The 20,192-nt window shown below is 43.4% G+C and overlaps 2 protein-coding genes across 6 annotated transcripts in view; one reads left to right on the top strand and one right to left on the bottom strand.

Annotated features, from left to right (window-relative positions):
- LOC115162856 (protein IWS1 homolog) overlaps window positions 1-3,049 on the top strand; it is a 39,500-nt gene extending 36,451 nt beyond the window's left edge. For 3 of the 4 annotated variants that reach the window (XM_029714301.1, XM_029714298.1, XM_029714302.1), the window contains 3 exons: window positions 996-1,052; window positions 1,156-1,267; window positions 2,320-3,049. In XM_029714301.1, the coding sequence (XP_029570161.1) occupies window positions 996-1,052; window positions 1,156-1,267; window positions 2,320-2,445 (295 nt within the window). In that variant the 3' untranslated portion in view covers window positions 2,446-3,049. Of the gene's footprint in view, window positions 1-995; window positions 1,053-1,155; window positions 1,268-1,540; window positions 1,688-2,319 lie in introns of all 4 variants that reach the window. The other variant, XM_029714299.1, reaches the window with a different exon arrangement.
- LOC115162857 (coagulation factor IX-like) overlaps window positions 3,047-20,192 on the bottom strand; it is a 34,983-nt gene continuing 17,837 nt past the window's right edge. For both annotated transcript variants that reach the window (XM_029714304.1, XM_029714303.1), the window contains exons 3-8: window positions 12,489-12,513; window positions 12,258-12,371; window positions 6,909-7,043; window positions 5,155-5,420; window positions 4,632-4,746; window positions 3,047-4,506 (exon numbers count right to left, since the gene is read on the bottom strand). In XM_029714304.1, coding sequence (XP_029570164.1) covers window positions 3,941-4,506; window positions 4,632-4,746; window positions 5,155-5,420; window positions 6,909-7,043; window positions 12,258-12,371; window positions 12,489-12,513 — 1,221 coding nt within the window. In that variant the 3' untranslated portion in view covers window positions 3,047-3,940. The remainder of the gene's footprint in view (window positions 4,507-4,631; window positions 4,747-5,154; window positions 5,421-6,908; window positions 7,044-12,257; window positions 12,372-12,488; window positions 12,514-20,192) is intronic.

The following is a 20,192-nucleotide window of genomic DNA, read 5'->3' as shown; positions in this document are numbered from 1 at the left end:
TTCTTGCTCTTGAAATTATATCTCTCTCCAGTTCAGGAATAAACATCTTCGTTTTTTTGGGGGTGTTTCTTCATATAGCCTGTATGTAGCCAGTACGTTTTGTTTGGGTGTACATTGTGTGTTGATAGAGTTCAATGCTTTATTGATACACTTATGTTAGGACCTAAATAACTGAGTCAGTCCGGGCAGCACACAGCAGGGCAGTACATCCGAGTAAATTTGCTATAACCTATTTCATTAAATGTTATATACACAACTCGAGGGTAATGTAGTCTCGACAGAGCGGATAATTCCACCAAAGCAGTGCCAATGGGGGGGGGGGCGATTACAGTCATCTATCAAAATGTTTTATAAGTACATAATCACCGTAGAGTTTCTAAACCCAGAGGCGCAACATCTTGAGACTTCCCGGGAACGCTTAGCGAAACTGTCCAAGCAAACCAGTCCGGGGTTTGAGAAGTCAATGAGAGAAGGGGAAAATTCTTCCTTAGTTGTTCATTTTCTTGAAATCTAAAGGCCCAACCTAGATCCGAGCCAATGTCTTAAGTAGTTATTACCGCAACCTTGTGGAAGTGACCAACTGACACGTTTTAATTCTAGTCAAAAGCAACATATCAAAGGAGTGCCTTTGATATGACATGCAGCGCATGCGCAGTTCGGAACAAGATGACCGTTAGACCCGATGACGTGTTTCTGCACATGAGCTTGGCTAGCCAACGTCACTATGACATCGCCTACAAGCATGATCAGGGATTTTTATCGATGAAGCAGTTTCTGCCCATCTTCATACTGTGCTGTCTTTGCTACTATTCTCAAACACTAACCTTTGAACAGGAAAGTGGCAGTAACGGCATGTGTTAAGACTTAAGACCAGTGTGCCGAGTGCTAGCTGCACCCTTTCTGTTGGTTAACTGTGTCTGGCCAGGTCAGTCAGTGGTCACTCAGACTCTGTCAATTGTCTCTTTCCATCTCGCTCTCCCTCCCTCTCTCTACAGCTCAGGGGGACAGACTCCTCATAGAGACCTGGAGAAAGTGCTGACGGGAGAAGAGAAGTGAGTAGTGACCTGGGTGTTCACATGGTGTGTGTGTGTGTGTGTGTGAGTGTTGTCTGTGTTGCTTTCTGCTGACACCCCTCCTGTGTTTGTTGCCCGACAGAGCTCTGCGCCCAGGCGACCCTGGGTTCTGTGCCCGGGCCAGGGTGCCCATGCCATCCAACAAGGACTACGTTGTGCGGCCCAAATGGAACGTGGAGAGCGAATCCAGAGCAGTGAGTGTTTTTCCGTCCAGCTATCTGCCTGGGAGAAGGGAGGAGAAAGGACCCCTAATAGTTTTTCCATTTCTTTTAACTGTCTAAATCAGACCAATTTTCTTCTCCAACCTGAAATCCTGTGTTCCGGACATAACCGATTCTAGGTCATTTTAGCTAAGTTACCTTAGTTGTGACTGTCAACTGGGTCTGAACTGTAGCTTGTTAGATGTTTTGTCACTACATGACGTGGGCATTGGTAAGGAGCTGAATGTGATTGGTTCCCGACTGTAGACAGGCTTTAAGAAAGGGATAAGCCGATTGGAAAAGCACAAGCGTCGCATTGCCCAGCAGAGGTCACAGCGGCGCATCACGGCGGTGAAAATCAACGTGGATGGCAATGGAATGCCCCTGTAATTCCTACTGTCACCACACGGGGCAGTAAGTGCCACCTGCATGTCTTTTGCTGGTCCTGGGTAGGACAAAGTTGCCCATAGACACTGATCTTAGGTCAGTAAATGGTTACCCCCACTAATGGTGAAGTTAGAGGGTAAGCTGATAGTAACTTCTACCCAGGGCCACTGTGTGCAGTGTGGACTGGAGAGCAACCATCCCATCACTTACCAAGTCAAACGGTTCTGCACGCTGTTGCCCAGCCGCCTAATGAATGAATGAATGAATGAGTCCCCTGTTTTAAAACATATAACACACAGTACTACACTGTTTGAGCTGTGACATTTGAACTTCCCTGGTTTTAAGACATTAGGCTATACCATGTTGCTTGAGTTTGTGTCCAGCATGGTGGGAATGTGTTACTATTCAACTTAGTGTTCCGAGTTTTAAATGGTTACGAAACTTAATGAGAAATATCAGATCGACAGAACATTCCAAATTTGTTGCGAGTGTGTTTGTGTGCCAATAACCTTGCTTGCTAGGCTTGTAGTGGTACTACCGTATTACCACTGTCCAATATTGTGGCGAAGACGCACTGTGTTTTGGTGAATGTTTGCGACAGAGTAGTCCTCTCTCCCTCTGCTTTTGTAATCTTCTCTTCTCTCCCTCTTGTCTCCCAGGCCCCGGTTAAGAAGGGCATGTCACGGGTGGACAAACAGTTGCGTCGCTTCGCCGACATAAAGCGTATGACAAAGACGGGCCACGCGGTGAAGATCAGCGTCCAGGGCAACCGGATGCCCCTCTGATTAAATTTTTTTTAAACCTTTTTTTGGCTAGGTGAAAGCATAGGTTTCAATACATAGCTTTTACCGATCCAATAATATCAGCGCTATGATTATTCCAAGGAAGGAAGGGAGGATGGAAGGATGCAATTATTTAAATCATTTGATGAGGGCCAGGATCCCACTTCTGTGTGCTTTAGCCAACTTCTCTAACTAGCATGACGATGGTCAAAGCAGTTTGCTAAAGCACATGGATGAGACCATGCTATCGTCAAACCCCCTCAGGCCAGCCTGAATGTTTGTATGATAGTGGTGTGGCTTCACAGGCTGGTTGGCCTTCGGTCCTCTAGACTTTGAGAGATTCAATACGGAGTGTGGAAGATTGATGTTATAGCACGATTTAAGTTTTAAGGTCATTTCCAATTGTGCAGACATGCAGCATATACCGAACGTTGGCCTTAAGTTTCTATAGCGCGGATCTTCCATGCTCAGTATTGAATGTACGTTAGGCCTTTTTGTTTTACTTTGTTTCTGAAGAAGCTGTACAGACATAGGAGCTGCCTGTAAGTCTTGACTGTGTGCCGGTTGTTTCCGAAGTTACTTTCATAATAAAGAGGGTTTCACCAGATCTCTTAGTCGTCTTTATTTGAAACGTTACCTATGGCCTTGAACTAGATTCCTCTCAATCTCATTTGACCACTGTTGTCTAAAAACATGATACATTGGCGTGAACTATCACTTTAATGCACACAGTGAAATAATTCAAACTACTTATTGCTAGTGGCAACTTATGTACTTTCACAAAACACTCCAACAAACTTCATTTAACAGTCCTAAAACTTGAAGCTTTGCATTACTTAGGGGAAAACATTTAAATGGGGCAGTGAAACTGACCACGTGCTCTCAGAACCAAATCTTACCTGATTAATAATGTGCACAGTTTGTGTGTGGCCAATTCTTTGGTAACTTATGTTATTCACAATAAAATGAAATAAGGTAATTGTTTGAAGCACCAGGGTCATGTTCAGTGAATTTAAAACAGTCAGAATAATGCAATGAATTGAGCTGACATGGTTCCCAATTTTACATCATCATGACAGAAAATCCGGTCTTCAATGCATTTATCTAAACACGTTGCATTGTATTCTCCTGAACTCACCCCAGGTGCAACTTATATTTCATAATGCACTCAGGCATTTCTGTAAATCTGAAAGGATTGGATGTATACTATAAATTCTTCCTAGAATTCCCTCAGAGGTCAATTACAAGCTATTACTGTATTGCTTATACCTGGTCGGGGCTAGGGTTTGATACATTTGACTTGGAATTCATCTTCAGCACTCCCAATTTGGGCCTTACCCTTGTCTCCAACCCTTCGATCTTTGCAGGTGTGTAAGCAATATGGTAAAGGCCACCACTAAACTGCTTGCACCTATCCAGACCCTTCATATGATCAGAGCTGCAATCATTGAAGGGCCAAGGGGTAGGGAATGAATTGGGATCGTCTCCGAGCTGCACCTCAGGTATGTGTACTGTTATCCACCTGGCTTTCTATAGTATCTTGTATCCAGCGCAGGTAGTTCCCTAGCCGGGTGTAGATGCCATACTTCCCCTTGGTGGGACACTTCTCCCCCCAGCTCACCACCCCTGTGAGGAACCAGGTCCCGTGGTAGTTGACAACAAAGGGACCCCCACTGTCCCCACTGCAGGCATCCAAGCTGGCCTCCAGGTAGCCCGCACAGAACATGTTGTCCGTGATGACCTGCTCCGTGGAGCGGATGCACTTCTGCTGGTCGACCACGGGCAGAGTGACTTTCCTTAAGAAGCGTGAGGAGGGCCCCAGGTACTTTGTGACGCCCCAGCCTGTGACCATGCCCCTCACATCCTCCCGCTGGAGGTGGCTGGCCAGCTGACCATTGGGAAGGCAGGCGGGTACCGCCACAGGGCTCAGCACCACAGGGGAAGAGAGGTAGATGAGAGCAATGTCGCTATCGAAGGTGTAGTCGTGGAAGTGAGGGTGGACAACGACCTTGGCCACCTTAATCTTCTGCTCATCTGGGTCGGGACGCCGCTTGTCATAGTCCCCTGTAAAACACAGACAGTTTAAACAGGCACAGTGGATCATCATCGACATGTTACACTCAATTCAAACTGCTGGAGCATTCAACAGTGTGCTCACTACTTCTAAACACTGGATATCACAGTCTCACCGATAGTCACATGGTCAGGGGTTTCATGCATGCAGTGTGCGGAACTGACCACCCAGCGCTGACTGATCAGAGTTCCCCCACAGAAGCCATACCCATCCTCCCTCCAGATCATGACCTGCAGGGTCATGGAACAGATAGGACTAGTATTAGGGGTACGCCACAAACACTTATCATACACTACATGCCCTATAGTCTCATAAATCAGTGCCTGCAGTGCCACTGACGCCTTCCACAGGGTTCTGTCAGTAGGACACGCCATAGAAAACCGCCTTGTAACCAGATAAAAAACTTTGTTCTCATTGGACTTATTCAGGGGCCTCACTTTTACAATTTTCTTTTTTATTCTACATTTCTGCAATATGTTTCTTAAACTGCGTTGTCGTGGTCTAAGCCGCTGCCTCCAGCACACATACTCTCCCCCCCACCCCTCCATTTCACTTTGTTCTGGACTGTTTCTTCCAATTTGTGCCTACTGAACACGACCCTGCTTACCACCCCGTAGCCCTGTGTGTTGTAGGCCTACCTGCCATGGGCTTCCTCCCTGCCTCTCCAGCTGCCCTCCTACTATCCGGGTGTCTTCATTAACGTCCTCCATATAATCAGTGCTGTTCCCCCCTGGCTGGGTTGAGTTAATTGCAAATAGGGTGGAGGTTGAGTTCCTTTCCCCCTCCATGGTGATGGTGAGGTTCCTGTCAGAGTGGCGGAAGGTCGGGGTGAAGGGCTCGGACTCGTCCAGTAGAGAGCGGCGCAGCAAAGCCTCACTCTGCTTCTTCCCACAAGGGAACGCCACTGGCAATGACAATGTACAGTATAACCATCACATTGACTTGACACCTACACATTCAGGGTTTTTTCTATTTACTATTTTCTATATTGTAGAATAATAGTGAAGATGTCAACTATGAAATGACACGTCGTAACCAAAAAAGTGTTGAACAAATCAAGATATTAATTTGCCTTGACAGCTTTGTACACTTAGCATTCTCTCAACCAACTTCATGAGGAATGAATTTCAATTAATAGGTGTGCCTTGTTAAATGTTAATTTGTGGAATTTCTTTCCTCAATGCGTTTGAGCCAATCAGTTGTGTTGTGACAAGGTAGGGGTGGTATACAGAAGATGGCCCTATTTGGTAAAAGACCAAGTCCATATTATGGCAAGAACAGCTCAAATAAGCAAAGAGAAACGATAGTCTATCATTGACTGACTTCATGTCTTAAAGTCATCTGAAAAATGTCAAGAACATTGAAATATTCAAGTGCAGTCGCAAAAACCATCAAGTGCTATGATGAAACCGGCTCTCATGAGGACCACCACAGGAAAGGAAGACCCAGACTTACCTCTGCTGCAGAGGATAAGTTAATTATAGTTAACTGCACCTCAGATAAATGCTCCACAGAGTTCAAGTAACACACATCTCAACATCAACTGTTCAGAGGAGACTTCGTGAATCAGGTGTTCATGGTCGATTTGCTGCAAAGAAACCACTACTAAAGGACACCAATAAGAAGAGACTTGCTTGCGCCAAGAAACACAAGCAATGGACATTAGATTGGTGGAAATCTGTCCTTTGGTCTGATGAGTCCAAATTTCTAATTTTTGTTTGCAGCCGCCGTATCTTTGTGAGACGCAGAGTAGGTGAATGGATGATCTCTGCAAGTGTGGTTCCCACTGTGAAGCATGGAGGAGGAGGTGTGACAGTGTCACCAGAAAAGCACCCCAACACAGTCTGATTTATTTAGAATTCAAGGCACACTTAACCAGCATGGCTACCTCAGCATTCTGCAGCGATACGCCATCCCATCTGGTTTGTGCTTAGTGTGTTAGTGCTTGTTTTTCAACAGAACAATGATCCAAAACACACCTCCAGGTTGTGTAAGGGCTATTTAACCAAGGAGAGTGGAGTGCTGCATCAGATGACCTGGCTTCCACAATCACCCGACCTCAACCCAATTGAGATGGTTTGGGATGAGTTGGACTGCAGAGTGAAGGAGAAGCAAGTGCTCAGGATATGTTGGAAGAAGCTGGTTGAGAGAATGCCAAGAGTGTGAAAAGCTGTCATCAATTCAAAGGGTGGCTACTTTGAAGAATCTAAAATAGAAAATATATTTTGATTTAACACTTTTTTGGTTACTACATGATTCCATATGTTATTTCATAGTTTGTGTCTTCACTATTATTCTACAATGTAGAAAATAGTACAAATAAAGAAATCCTTGAACGAGTAGGTGCGTCAACTTTTGACTGGTACTGTATGTTTTTCAGTGCATAGTCTACCTGTTTCAGAGCAGGTCTTGCCGTCCTCATCTAACTGGTAACCCTCTGCACAGCTGCACTGGACCCCTGTGGTACGCTCCTGGTTGGTGCAGTAATGCAGACAGCCTCCATTCTTAAACTGGCACTCAAACACCTCTGGAGGAACAGAGCAAGGTTCAAAGGTCAACAAAAGCACAATTTTATGATATTAGAAGAGTAGAATAGAATTGACTCCTTAATTGTATTTTATTGAGCAGGCATTTAGCTGTCTTTTAATAAGGTGGTCATTTGAAACCTGAAGGGGTCCTACAGTGTCAATCAAAAATAGCTTAGAAATATTTCCTTTAAGTACAGTAATTAGTTTGCTAGCTAGTTTTTTTATAACATGTCACAATTCTATTGTTTAATATGTTGGTTTTCCCTTAACTATGCGAGTAAAATGTGAATATAATAAAGTAAGTTCTGCAAGTGGTTTTCCAACAACTGTTGTAAGTGGATGCGGTGAAGTAACATTCACAAAAGAATCCGCCGTGTCGTACAATGGTTGTAGACCAGAGGAGGCTGGTGGGAGGAGCTATAGTTAAATAAAAAAATAAAAGGGCAGGTTCATTGTAATGACTGGAATGGAATAATTGGAACTGAGTCAAATTTGATCTGTTTAATACCGTTCCATTTATTCCATTCCAGCCTCCTATAGCTCCTCCCACCAGCTTCCTCTGTTGTGGACGCTCCAGTGTGAATGGCACCAGTACTGTAACAGAGCAATACTCAGTGTGGATTCCAGGCTATGACTGGGAGGGCCAGGGTCCTGTAACTCAGGAAGTGAGAGTTTTTATAGGTCTATAAAAACTCACTTCACAGGAAAACCACAGATTGTATTATATCTATGGTTGCACATTTTGGGGAATATTCAGAGGTGGGAATTAATGGGAATATATGGGAATTAATGGAAATACAGTCAGCCACCAATTGTGCAAGTTCTCCCACTTAAAAAGAGAGAGGCCTGTAATTTTCATCATAGGTACACTTCAACTATGAGAGACAAAATGAGGGAAAAAAATCCAGAAAATCACATTGTAGGATTTTTTATGAATTTATTTGCAAATTATGGTGGAAAATAAGTATTTGGTCAATAACAAAAGTTTATCTCAATACTTTGTTATATACCCTTTGTTGGCAATGATACAGGTCAAACGTTTTCTGTAAGTATTCACAAGGTTTTCACACACTGTTGCTGGTATTTTGGCCCATTCCTCCATGCAGATCTCTAGAGCAGTGATGTTTTGGGGCTGTCGCTGGGCAACACGGACTTTCAACTCCTCCAAAGATTTTCTATGGGGTTGAGATCTGGAGACTGGCTAGGCCACTCCAGGACCTTGAAATGCTTCTTACGAAGCCACTCCTTCATTGCCCGGGCGGTGTGTTTGGGATCATTGTCATGCTGAAAGACCCAGCCACGTTTCATCTTCAATGCCCTTGCTGATGGTAGGCTTTGTTACTTTGGTCCCAGCGCTCTGCAGGTCATTCACTAGGTCCCCCCGTGTGGTTCTGGGATTTTTGCTCACCGTTCTTGTGATCATTTTGACCCCACGGGGTGAGATCTTGCGTGGAGCCCCAGATCGAGGGAGATTATCAGTGGTCTTGTATGTCTTCCATTTCCTAATAATTGCTCCCACTGTTGATTTCTTCAAACCAAGCTGCTTACCTATTGCAGATTCAGTCTTCCCAGCCTGGTGCAGGTCTACAATTTTGTTTCTGGTGTCCTTTGACAGCTCATTGGTCTTGGCCATAGTGGAGTTTGGAGTGTGATTGTTTGAGGTTGTGGACAGGTGTCTTTATACTGATAACAAGTTCAAACAGGTGCCATTAATACAGGTAATGAGTGAGCCTCTTAAAGAAGAAGTTACAGGTCTGTGAGAGCCAGAAATCTTGCTTGTTTGTAGGTGACCAAATGCTTATTTTCCACCATAATTTGCAAATAAATTCATTAAAAATCCTACAATGTCCTACAATCCTACAATTACAGGCCTCTCTCATCTTTTTAAGTGGGAGAACTTGCACAATTGGTGGCTGACTAAATACTTTTTTGCCCCACTGTATATGCAAATTAATGTTAATACCATTTAAATGTATATGTTTTTTGCATTAGTATATCCATATCATATGGAGACCGAAACATAAACCTTTCTACTTATCATAAGTAGACATAATTGCAAATGATTAAATCCTTACAATAGAAATAAAAAAATGATTTAGTTAGGAATTGAACTTTAATTAAATGAGTTGTCTCTTCACATGCGATGATTTCACTGAACAACAAAAGAAAGGGAATATTGAATGATCCCCAATGATCCATTGGATCTCCCAAAAACGTTTTCAACATGCATCTGTAAAATTATAGTCTAGAAACTAAAGCTTTGGCTGTCTTCCATGTCTTCTCCCTGAACCTCAATGTCCACCTCTTGAACACCAGACTCTGAGGCCTCATCTTCACTGTCCAATCTTGATGAGGATGGCTCGTTGTCAGGCTCAAAAATTTTCAAATTTGCCTGGATGGCCACCAATCTTTCAACCCTTGTATTGGTCAGCTTTGGTGTGTGTGTTTTCCCAAACAAGGACCAGTTGCGCTCTGAGGTGGCTGATGTTGGTGTATGATGGAGGCAACAGGGGAAAGAACCTCAGATCCACAAAGTCCCCTTCACCTGATGAGATTTTTATTTTTTTTGTACCTTTTATTTAACTAGGCAAGTCAGTTAAGAACAAATTCTTATTTTCAATGACGGCATAGGAACAGTGGGTTAACTGCCTTGTTCAGGGGCAGAAAGACAGATTTTTACCTTGTCTGCTCGGGGATTCAATCTTGCAACCTTTCGGTTACAAGTCCAACGCTCTAACCACTAGGCTACCTGCCGCCCCAAATACGTTGGCACGACTGCCATATTGCATCTCCATCCCAAAGCCCTTGCTTGGAGGCGCTAGCGGTTCTGGGGGGGGCAGGTGGGGCCAGTGCCCCTGTGACAACAATTTTGGACTCCCTTGTAGCCCCCCTAAATGTGGAGTATGAAATCATTTTTACATAACTCATTTGCTATCGTTCTTTTTTTTACATCCGTTATTAGACAGTGGCAACGCGGAACATGGTCTTTTGCCTGCTAATGCCTGCAACGCAGTGACGAAAACGATATGACAACAATAACGTCTAATGTAACTGGCTCCTCTAACAGTACAACTGGCCCCAGCTTGGCCCCCCCAGTTGAAATGGTCTAGAACCGCCACTGCTTGGAGGAGACTGCCAAGAACCTTGCCCTCATCCAGGCCAAGGTGGCGAGACACGGTAGTGACGACACCATAGGCCTTGTTGATCTCTGCACCAGACAGGATGCTCTTGCCAGCATACTTGGGGTCCAACATGTACTCTGCGGCATGTATGGGCTTCAGGCAGAAGTCTTCACACTTTTTGATGTATTTCAGAACTGCAGTTTCCTCTGCTTGGAGCAACAGTGAAGTGGATAGGGCAGTACAGATTTCTTCTCTTGCATCTGCAAGCAGAGTCTGAACATCAGACAGAATGGCATTGTCTCCCTCAATCCGTGCAATGGCTACTGCTATAGGTTTCAGGCTGCTTACCAATCTCTCCCAAAATACATCATCCAGGAGGATCCTCTTGATGGGCCTGTCCATGTCGGCAGACTGTGATATGGCCATTTCTTGGAGAGACCCCTCCAGGAGACTGTCAAACATGATGGCAACACCACCCCAATGGGGGTTTCTGGGCAGCTTCAATGTGGTGCTCTTATTCTTCTCACTTTGCTTGGTGAGGTAGATTGCTGCTATAACTTGATGACCCTTCACATACCTAACCATTTCCTTGGCTCTCTTGTAGAGTGTATCCATTGTTTTCAGTGCCATGATGTCCTTGAGGAACAGATTCAATGCATGAGCAGCACAGCCAATGGGTATGATGTGAGGGTAGGACTCCTCCACTTTAGACCAAGCAGCCTTCATGTTCGCACCATTATCTGTCACCAGTGCAAATACCTTCGGTGGTCCAAGGTCATTGATGACTGCCTTCAGCTCATCTGCAATGTAGAGACCGGTGTGTCTGTTGTCCCTTGTGTCTGTGCTCTTGTAGAATACTGGTTGAGGGGTGGAGATGATGTAGTTAATTATTCCTTACCCATGAACATTCGACCAGCCTTCAGAGATGATTGCCATACAGTCTGCTTTCTCTATGATTTGCTTGACCTTCACTTGAACTCTGCATCCATTAAATTAGTAGATAAAGCATGTCTGGTTGAAGGAGGGGTTTATGCTGGGCAAAGAACATTCAGAAATCTCTTCCAATAGACATTGCCTGTGAGCACCTGAGGTGAACCAGTTGCATACACCGCTCGAGCAAGATATTCATCAGCATTTCTCTGACTACGTTCCTCCATTGAGTAAAAAAAACCATCTGATTCCAGGAGGACCATGAGCTGTTGCTATCGATAAGGTGTCTGATTCATCATTTTCACCTCAAAGAATTAGAGGGACTTTTGTCAGAGGTTGCTTGTGAGCGTTGAGGGATCTTTATGCACTTGGCCAAATGATTCTGCATCTTTGTTGCGTTCTTCACATATGATTTGGCACAGCATTTGCAAATGTACACAGCGTTTCCTTCTACATTAGCTGCAGTGAAATGTCTCCACGCATCAGATAGTGCCCGTGGCATTGTTCTGTAAAGATTAGAAAAAAATGAGTTAAAAAAAACGAACAAATACAATTCCATGTACAGATAAACAGTTAAGCAATTAGATTAAACAACTCCTTTTTTAAGATAAATGTTTTAAAATGAAACATGGAAACCGGTGAATTAACACTCAGTTAGCAGGCTAAAGCAAGCTAAAATCCACATGGTAGCAAAAATTAACTAGCAGAAATTGTTAACAAGTTAGAAATTATTTAAACACACTGCTGTAAGCTACTATTTACTAGTTAACAAAAAAATCATGTATGTCATATAAAATATATTCACCCCACCCAGTATTGTAATCAAAACTTACCAGAAAGCATGTAGTCCTTGGCTCAGACAGTGTAGTAGTGTGGGCTCAATAGCATCTCATTAGTGTGCAAGATATTGAGAATCAGCTGTACATGTGATGGAAGAATGCACTGTGCATGCAGAGGTTGGCAATTCCATTGAATTGGGGATAGTTGAACCAAAATATGCCACAATACCTAGAATTGCCTTATGTGTATCCAACAAAAAACATTCACTGTTATAAGCTAACTTTTTTGATGAATTTAAGCAAAATTCCCCAAATCCCAGGGCTTAACTTCCGGAAAGTTTCCAACCCTTTCCACCCCTATTATGACTGAGTAAAACTATACCTATTGCACATGTTTTTCCATCGTAGCGTGGGGGACACAGACAGAGGTATCCATCCCGGTCAATGGTGCAGATTCCTCCATTCTTACATGGGTTGTAGTGGCAAGGATTCAGATCTAATTCACAATTCATAGAGACATCTCATCACAAGCGTTCCTTTTAAGTGACTGTGGATTTTTGATGCAGTTTTTGAAATAACTGAAAATAATCTAAAGAAGCAATACCATACTCACTCTTATATCTATACCAAAACTCCATCTGTAAGAGAAGCGCAAAGGGATACAGTCAGTTTGAATGTTCTTTTGAGCTTTGAGCCTACTCCTCTGACTATCCTTGTCATTTAAGAAGACCTGGTTACACCTTGCATTAACATGTGGTTTAGTGATGCGTGGGTTGACTCATAACCTGCTGCGAGGTGGGTTTAGGCGGGCCGGTGGGTGAATAAAGAGAAAGCATTGTGTAAAAAATACATAAATGTATAATTCCTGTGCATTGAGGTTTTAGGCTACATTGAGGTTTTATTTCATAATTTTTATCTGCCATAAGTGCTTAAGCCTCTTGACAGGCTTCGCTCCAACACGCTTGAACAAGCTTCTCGTTGCTCACCTTCCCAAAATTCCACGCACATTTCTCTGCGTACCCTAGTTGTAAACGAATGGGGATGGAACTTCTGCTGAATTCGCAGAATTGCTTTAGTGGAAATGAAAACTGCCCTCAGTCTGCTACTCCGCGTAGCTGATTGGTCACAACACTAGTAAACCCTCGTTTCTGATAGGCTTGCTTTGAAAGGTGCGCTTGGCTAGCTTGCTGGATCACCTCAGCATCCAATGAATATATAGCTAGCTACAGTCAGAGATAGAAGAGAAACTTGTAGCTCTAATCTTTGTTTTTTTATATATTCTAAAAGAATATGAAGCAACATGAACGTCATTGACGGTGAGGACAGGTAGCATCGATAGCTAACTACTGTATGCTAGCTAACTTTTCAGTTAACACAAAGTCATAGCTACCTAGTTGCTCTAACTAATGCTCTAATGAAAGAGGCTTTCACACTTCGATGACTGACTGGCTAAACTGAGAAAAGTCCAGCAACAGTGGTCCAAATCGAATTGACAGTACGGGAGGAGATTGCTGCCGTTTTAGGGGCTCCTAACCAATTGTGCTATTCTGTGTTTTTTTGCGTTATTTGTAACGTATTTTGTACATAATGTTTCTGCCACTCTTCTGGATATCAGGACCAACGGAAAATTAACTGTAATATCTTATGTTTCACCGAGTCGTGGCTGAACAACGACATGGATAACCTACAGCTGGCTGGGTTTTCGATCCATCGGCAAGACAGAACAGCTGCCTCCGGTAAGACAAGGGGTGGCAGTCTGTGTATATTTGGAAATAACAGCTGGTGCACGAAATCTAATATTAAGGAAGTCTCAAGGTTTTGCTCGCCTGAGGTAGAGTATCTCATGATAAGCTGTAGACCACACTATTTACCAAGAGAGTCTGTATTTTTTGTAGATGTCTATTTACCACCACAAACCGATGCTGGCATTAAGACGGCCCTCAAAGAGCTGTATAAGGCCATAAGCAGACAAGAAAATGCTCATCCAGAGGCGGCACTCCTAGCAGCCAGGGGACTTTAATGCAGGGAAACGTAAAACTGTTTTAACTCTTTATACCAGCATGTTAAATGTGCAACCAGAGGGGAAAAAAACTCTAGACCACCTTTACTCCACACACAGTACATAGCTCTCCCTCACCCTCCATTTGGCAAATTTGACAATAACTCTATCCTCCTGATTCCTGCTTACAAGCAGAAACTAAAGCAAGACGTACCAGTCCTGCTCGATGACTCTCTCAATATGGAAGTGGTCAGATGACGCAGATGCTAAGCTACAGGACTGTTTTGCTAGCACAGACTGGAATATGTTCCGGGATTCTTCCGATGGCATTGAGGAGTACACCAATCAGTCACTGGCTTCATCAATAAGTGCATTGATGACGTTGTCCCCACAGTGACTGTACATACCTACCCCAACCAGAAGCCATGGATTACAGAGCTAAAGGGTAGAGTTGGACTCCCGCTTTCAAGGAGCGGGACTCTAACCCGGATGCTTATAGGAAATCCCGCTATGCCCTCGACGAATCATCAAACAGGCAAAGCAACAATACAGGACTAAGATTGAATCGTACTATACCAGCTCTGATGCTCGTCGGATGTGTCAGGGATTGCAAACTATTACGGACTACAAAGGGAAGCACAGCCGCGAGCTGCCCAGTGACACGAGCTTACCAGACGAGCTAAATAACTTCTATGCTCACTTGAGGCAAGCAACACTGAAGCATGCATGAGAGCATCAGCTGTTCCAGACGACTGTGTGATCAAGCTCTCCGTATCCAATGTAAGACCTTTAAACAGGTCAACATTCATAAGGCCGCAGGGCCAGACGGATTACCAGGACGTGAACTCCGAGCATGCGCTGACCAACTGGCAAGTCTCTTTACTGACATTTTCAACCTTGTCCCTGACCGAGTCTGTAATACCAACATGTTTCAAGCAGACCACCATAATCCCTATGCCCAAGAACACCAAGGTAACCTGCCTAAATGATTACCAAACCGTAGCCATTAATTGCTTTCAAAGACTGTTCATGGCTGACAACACCATCATCCCAGAAACCCTAGACCCACTCCAGTTTGCATACCGCCCAAACAGATCCACAGATGACGTAATCTCTATTGCACTCCACACTGCCCTTTTCCTTCTGGATAAAAGGAACACCTACGTGAGAATGCTATTCATTGACGACAGCTCAGCGTTCAACACCATAGTGCCCTCAAAGCTCATCACTAAGCTAAGGACCCTGGGACTAAACACCTCCCTCTGCAACTGGATCCTGAACATCCTGACGGGCATCCCCCAGGTGGTAAGGGTAGGTAGCAAAACATCTGCCACGCTGATCCTCAACATGGGGTCCCATCAGGCGTGTGTGCTCAGTCCCCTCCTGTACTCCCTGTTCACCCATGACTGCATGGCCAAGCACGACTCCAACACTATTATTAAGTTTTCTGACGATACAACAGTGGTAGGCCTGATCACCGACAATGATGAAACCGCATATAGAGAGGAGGTCAGAGACCTGGCAGTGTGGTGCCAGGATAACAACCTCTCGCTCAACGTGATCAAGACAAAGGAGATGATTGTGGACTACAGGAAAAGGAGGACTGAGCCCGCCCCCATTCTCATTGACGGGGCTGTAGTGGAGCAGGTTGAGAGCTTCAAGTTCCTTGGTGTCCACATCACCAACAAACTAACATGGTCCAAACATACCAAGACGGTCATGAAGAGAGCACGACAAAACCTATTCCCCCTCAGGAGACTGAAAAGATTTGGCATGGGTCCTCAGATCCTCAAAAATGTCTACAGCTGCACCATCGAGAGCATCCTGAGTGGTTGCATCACTACCTGGTATGGCAACTGCTCGGCCTCCGACCGCAAGGCACTACAGAGGGTAGTGCGAACGGCCCAGTACATCACTGGGGCCAAGCTTCCTGCCATCCAGGACCTCTATACCAGGCAGTGTCAGAGTAAATTGTCAAACACTCCAGCCACCCTAGTCATAGATTGTTCTCTCTGCTACCGCACGGCAAGCAATACCGGAGCACCAAGTCTAGGTCCAAGAGGCTTCTAAACAGCTTCAACCCCCAAGCCATAAGACTCTTGAACATCTAGTCAAATGACTACCCAGACTATTTGCAGTGCCCCTCCCCTCTCTTCACACCACTGCTACTCTCTGTTGTCATCTATGCATAGTCACTTTAATAACTTTACCTACATGTACATACTACCTCAACTAACCGGTGCCCCCGCACATTGACTCTGTATCGGTACCCCCCTATATATAGTCTTGCTATTGTTATTTTACTGCTGCTCTTTAATTACTTTCATCTCTTATTGTTATCCGCATTTTTTTTTAAACTGCATTGTTGGTTAGGGGCTCATAAGCATGTGACTAATATAATTTGATTTGATCTTGGTGCAGAGGCTTGTTCGGCCTGAGTGTTTTGCTGGGTTAATCCCTCCCTACCTCGCATAGCTGCCTACGGATCTTTGGCTTTTTACTCTTGGCCTGGCACAGGTAAGGAACGAAGCCATTTGCAGAGCTTCTCAGGGCTCCCACGCCTCCTTTTCAACTCCCCTACACTAACCTTGTACCTGACAAAGAAGTATTCACAATAAATAATGATCTTCCATAATATCATTATCTTATCTACCTCTCCATAACTTTCCGTGTTATATGGCATATACAGCCGATAGCATACCTACCTCTTCTGGTGGTTAGGTGGTTTCAAAAGAGATTCCACTTCAAATAATTCATCTGATTCAATAATCTCATCTGGGGGTGGTGAACATAATTAGGGTGTGCTAGCAAAGCAAAGCACAACTCTAGATTTCTTACATACTCATTATTAGGTGTGCTTGCTGCAGGAAAAGCTCAACTCTAGATTTCTTGTATACTCATTATTATTTCATTTCTTTAGCCCGCTCTAGAGCTTAAACAATATAAGCTATTAACACGAAACCAACTTCCTGATGTCCAGACTGCCCCAACTCGGATTGCTTGAGAAATAGTTTTTGATATAATTTATACTTTTTCAACTATAACAATATTTAAATGAGCTCCCAATGCATTTCAAATGCAAAAAACTGCCCATACACTTGAATTGTATTCATTTTTTATTTTATCAGTTATAACCAGGGGTCATTTCGAACCATTGTTATTTTTTGTTTTCCACTGTTCCGACCAAAGTTCTAAAGTTCTGAACCAGTTCTAACCCCCCCAAAAGTACTGGTTTATATTGTTCCTTTCTGTTCCTTGTTAAACCTCAAATATATGTATTATTTAGCTCGACATTAAATTACTTCAATCAGCGCAGGTAGAACACCGAGGTGAAGTTGGTTTTATATTCGGACATTCAACAGACATAAGCCAAAAGCCATTTAAAATTGTAAAAATCAATAACTAATTAATTGATTGTCACAGAAACATAAAACTAGATATGGTTTATTCTATAAATGTCTAGCATACTTTTACAACCTTTGGTTTGAATACAAATTCCAGTTTTGATTTGATAGAAATACATAAAATCTATCAAATGCCGTTATTGTAATGTTTGATATTACAACCTTTTTTATCAACGCATTTGTTTTTTGCCAATTCATGCCTTTATTACTATATGATTTATATTGCCTGAATACTCAATGATGATTATGACCTCAGTTAAGTGTGCTTCTGTTAGGGTTGTGGTGAAATGTGTAACACCCTGATCTGTTTCACCTGTCTTTGTGATTGTCTCCACTCCCCTCCAGGTGTCGCCCATCTTCTCCATTATCCCTTGTGTGTTTATACCTGTGTTCTCTGTTTGTCTGTTGTCAGTTCGTATTGTTTCGTCAAGCATACCTGCGTTTTCCCCTCTGTTCCTGTCTCTCGATTGTTCTTGTTTTCTAGTTTTGCCGGTTTGACCTTTTCTGCCTGCCCTGAGCATGCCTGCCGTCCTGTACCTTTGCCCCACCTATCTGGATTACTGACCCCTGCCTGCCCTTGATCTGTCTTTTGCCTGCCCATGTTGGATTAATAAACTGTTGTTAATTCGACGTTGTCTGCATCTGGGTCTTATCTGAAACGTGATAAAATGCATGTCATTAAAGTAAATTTAGCAATTGAACAAAAATCCAATTCAATTTGAAAATGTTCCTAATTGCAAAAGCATGTAACAGAATTTGGGTATTGCAGAACTGTAATTTACATGTAAATAAACATAACCCTGTTTTATATTTTTAATACTGCAGATAGAATGCTCTGTGTGCAAGAGATATTCCCCAGACGAAGGACTTCAACAAAGCCAAAATAGAAATGATTGAATGGGGCCTCTTTGCTGTTAAATTAGAGATGTATAATTAAATGATTGTTGTGCCTTGTAACTACTTTAAGATGTGGAACTGTTGCACTAAAAATGCAAACATTAATTTGGCATACAAATTAAGATTGTAAACATTGTACAACTTTATGTAGACATTGTCTAACTTCATATAGAACAAATTGCACTTGAAATTAACATTTATATATCTTTAAATGCAATATTTGAGATAGAAATACATACAATTAAATCAAAACTGGTATTTCTACTCAAAGGTTGTAAAAGTATGCTAGACATTTATAGAATAAAACATACATAGTTTGATGCTTCTGTGACAAACGGTGAGTTAGTTATTGATTTAAAAAATTTTAAATGGCTTTTGGTGAATGTCTGTTGAATGTCTGACTGTGTGAATATAAAACCAACTTTACCTCGGTGATAGAACAGCTTGCTGTGGAGTGGGTAAGCGATTTTAATCTGTACAGGAAAGTGGTTAAAAGCAAAATGTATTTTGCCGTAAGAGCATGGTTTAACCATACTGGGGGGGTTCGATTCATTAATCTCGCCCGTTTAGGCGTGTTTTGCAGCGGTTGAAAATGTATTGGATTTGGAACCAGTCTGGATTTGGAACCAGCCCAATGCTATTTTGGCTCAAAACAAAAGTGACGTAATTAAGCAAGTGTAGTAATTAGTAGGATTCTGTTTCCCCATGCAAAATGATTGCTTTTGATAGAAATGCTTTATCTGCCTTCCCAATGAAAAATATTTAGAACATTCAGACATTCATTTTATGGAAAAGAGATGTATATTTGTAGAAGATGCACAATGCTGCTTTGTTGACTAAATAATCGAGCAGCACAGATTACTGTTCGATTTGAAATTGGCGTTCCTCCCTCCCCACTTTCGCCCGATGACCTCACGGGCCTTTGCCCGGTGCCCCACAGCTCAGCATAATCAAGACCCTGTTGACTCATCAGTAGGAAAGATTTGTTTCTCTTTTGGTCCATTCAACAACAGAGCGATACGAACCTTGTTTCAGCAGGGTGTTGTATGACCTTATGTCATGCCTTATTGGAATGGATTTATTGATAATATCTGTTGGAAAAAAGGTTGGATGTTGCCACACACATACCTACTTGTTAACAAAATGAAGAAAGTTTCCTTAAAAATGATTCATATACATTATCCTGCCAACCACTATATGAAGAAGTTTAAGGAAAACATCAACTCAAATTTCTCCTTTTGTAATGACCACCCAGAAACAGTGTTGTATCCTTTTTGGCATTGTATTCATTTAAGAAAACTGTGGCAAGACATCAGTAGATTTATAATTGAACACATTTATGAAGATATTACACTATTCCTCCCTTTCTGCATCCTTTGACTCTCTATGTCCCCTATCCTCCAGGCCGGCTCGGTCCTCCCCTCCTGCTCCGTGGCTCGACGACTCATTGCGAGCTCACAGAACAGGGCTCCGGGCAGCCAAGCGGAAATGGAGGAAAACTCGCCTCCCTGCAGACCTGGCATCCTTTCACTCCCTCCTCTCTACATTTTCCTCTTCTGTTTCTGCTGCTAAAGCCACTTTCTACCACTCTAAATTCCAAGCATCTGCCTCTAACCCTAGGAAGCTCTTTGCCACCTTCTCCTCCCTCCTGAATCCTCCTCCCCCTCCCCCCCCCCCCCCCCCCCCACCCCCCCCCCTCCTCCCTCTCTGGCGGATGACTTTGTCAACCATTTTGAAAAGAAGGTCGACGACATCCGATCCTCGTTTGTTAAGTCAAACGACACCACTGGTCCTGCTCACACTGCCCTACCCTGTGCTTTGACCTCTTTCTCCCCTCTCTCTCCAGATGAAATCTCGCGTCTTGTGACGGCCGGCCGCCCAACAACCTGCCCGCTTGACCCTATCCCCTCCTCTCTTCTCCAGACCATTTCCGGAGACCTTCTCCCTTACCTCACCTCGCTCATCAACTCATCCTTGACCGCTGGCTACGTCCCCTCCGTCTTCAAGAGAGCGAGAG

This window comes from Salmo trutta, chromosome 26 (genome assembly GCF_901001165.1).
Source record: "Salmo trutta chromosome 26, fSalTru1.1, whole genome shotgun sequence".
NCBI lineage: Eukaryota > Metazoa > Chordata > Actinopteri > Salmoniformes > Salmonidae > Salmo > Salmo trutta.
This window is presented reverse-complemented; position numbering and strand designations above follow the sequence as displayed.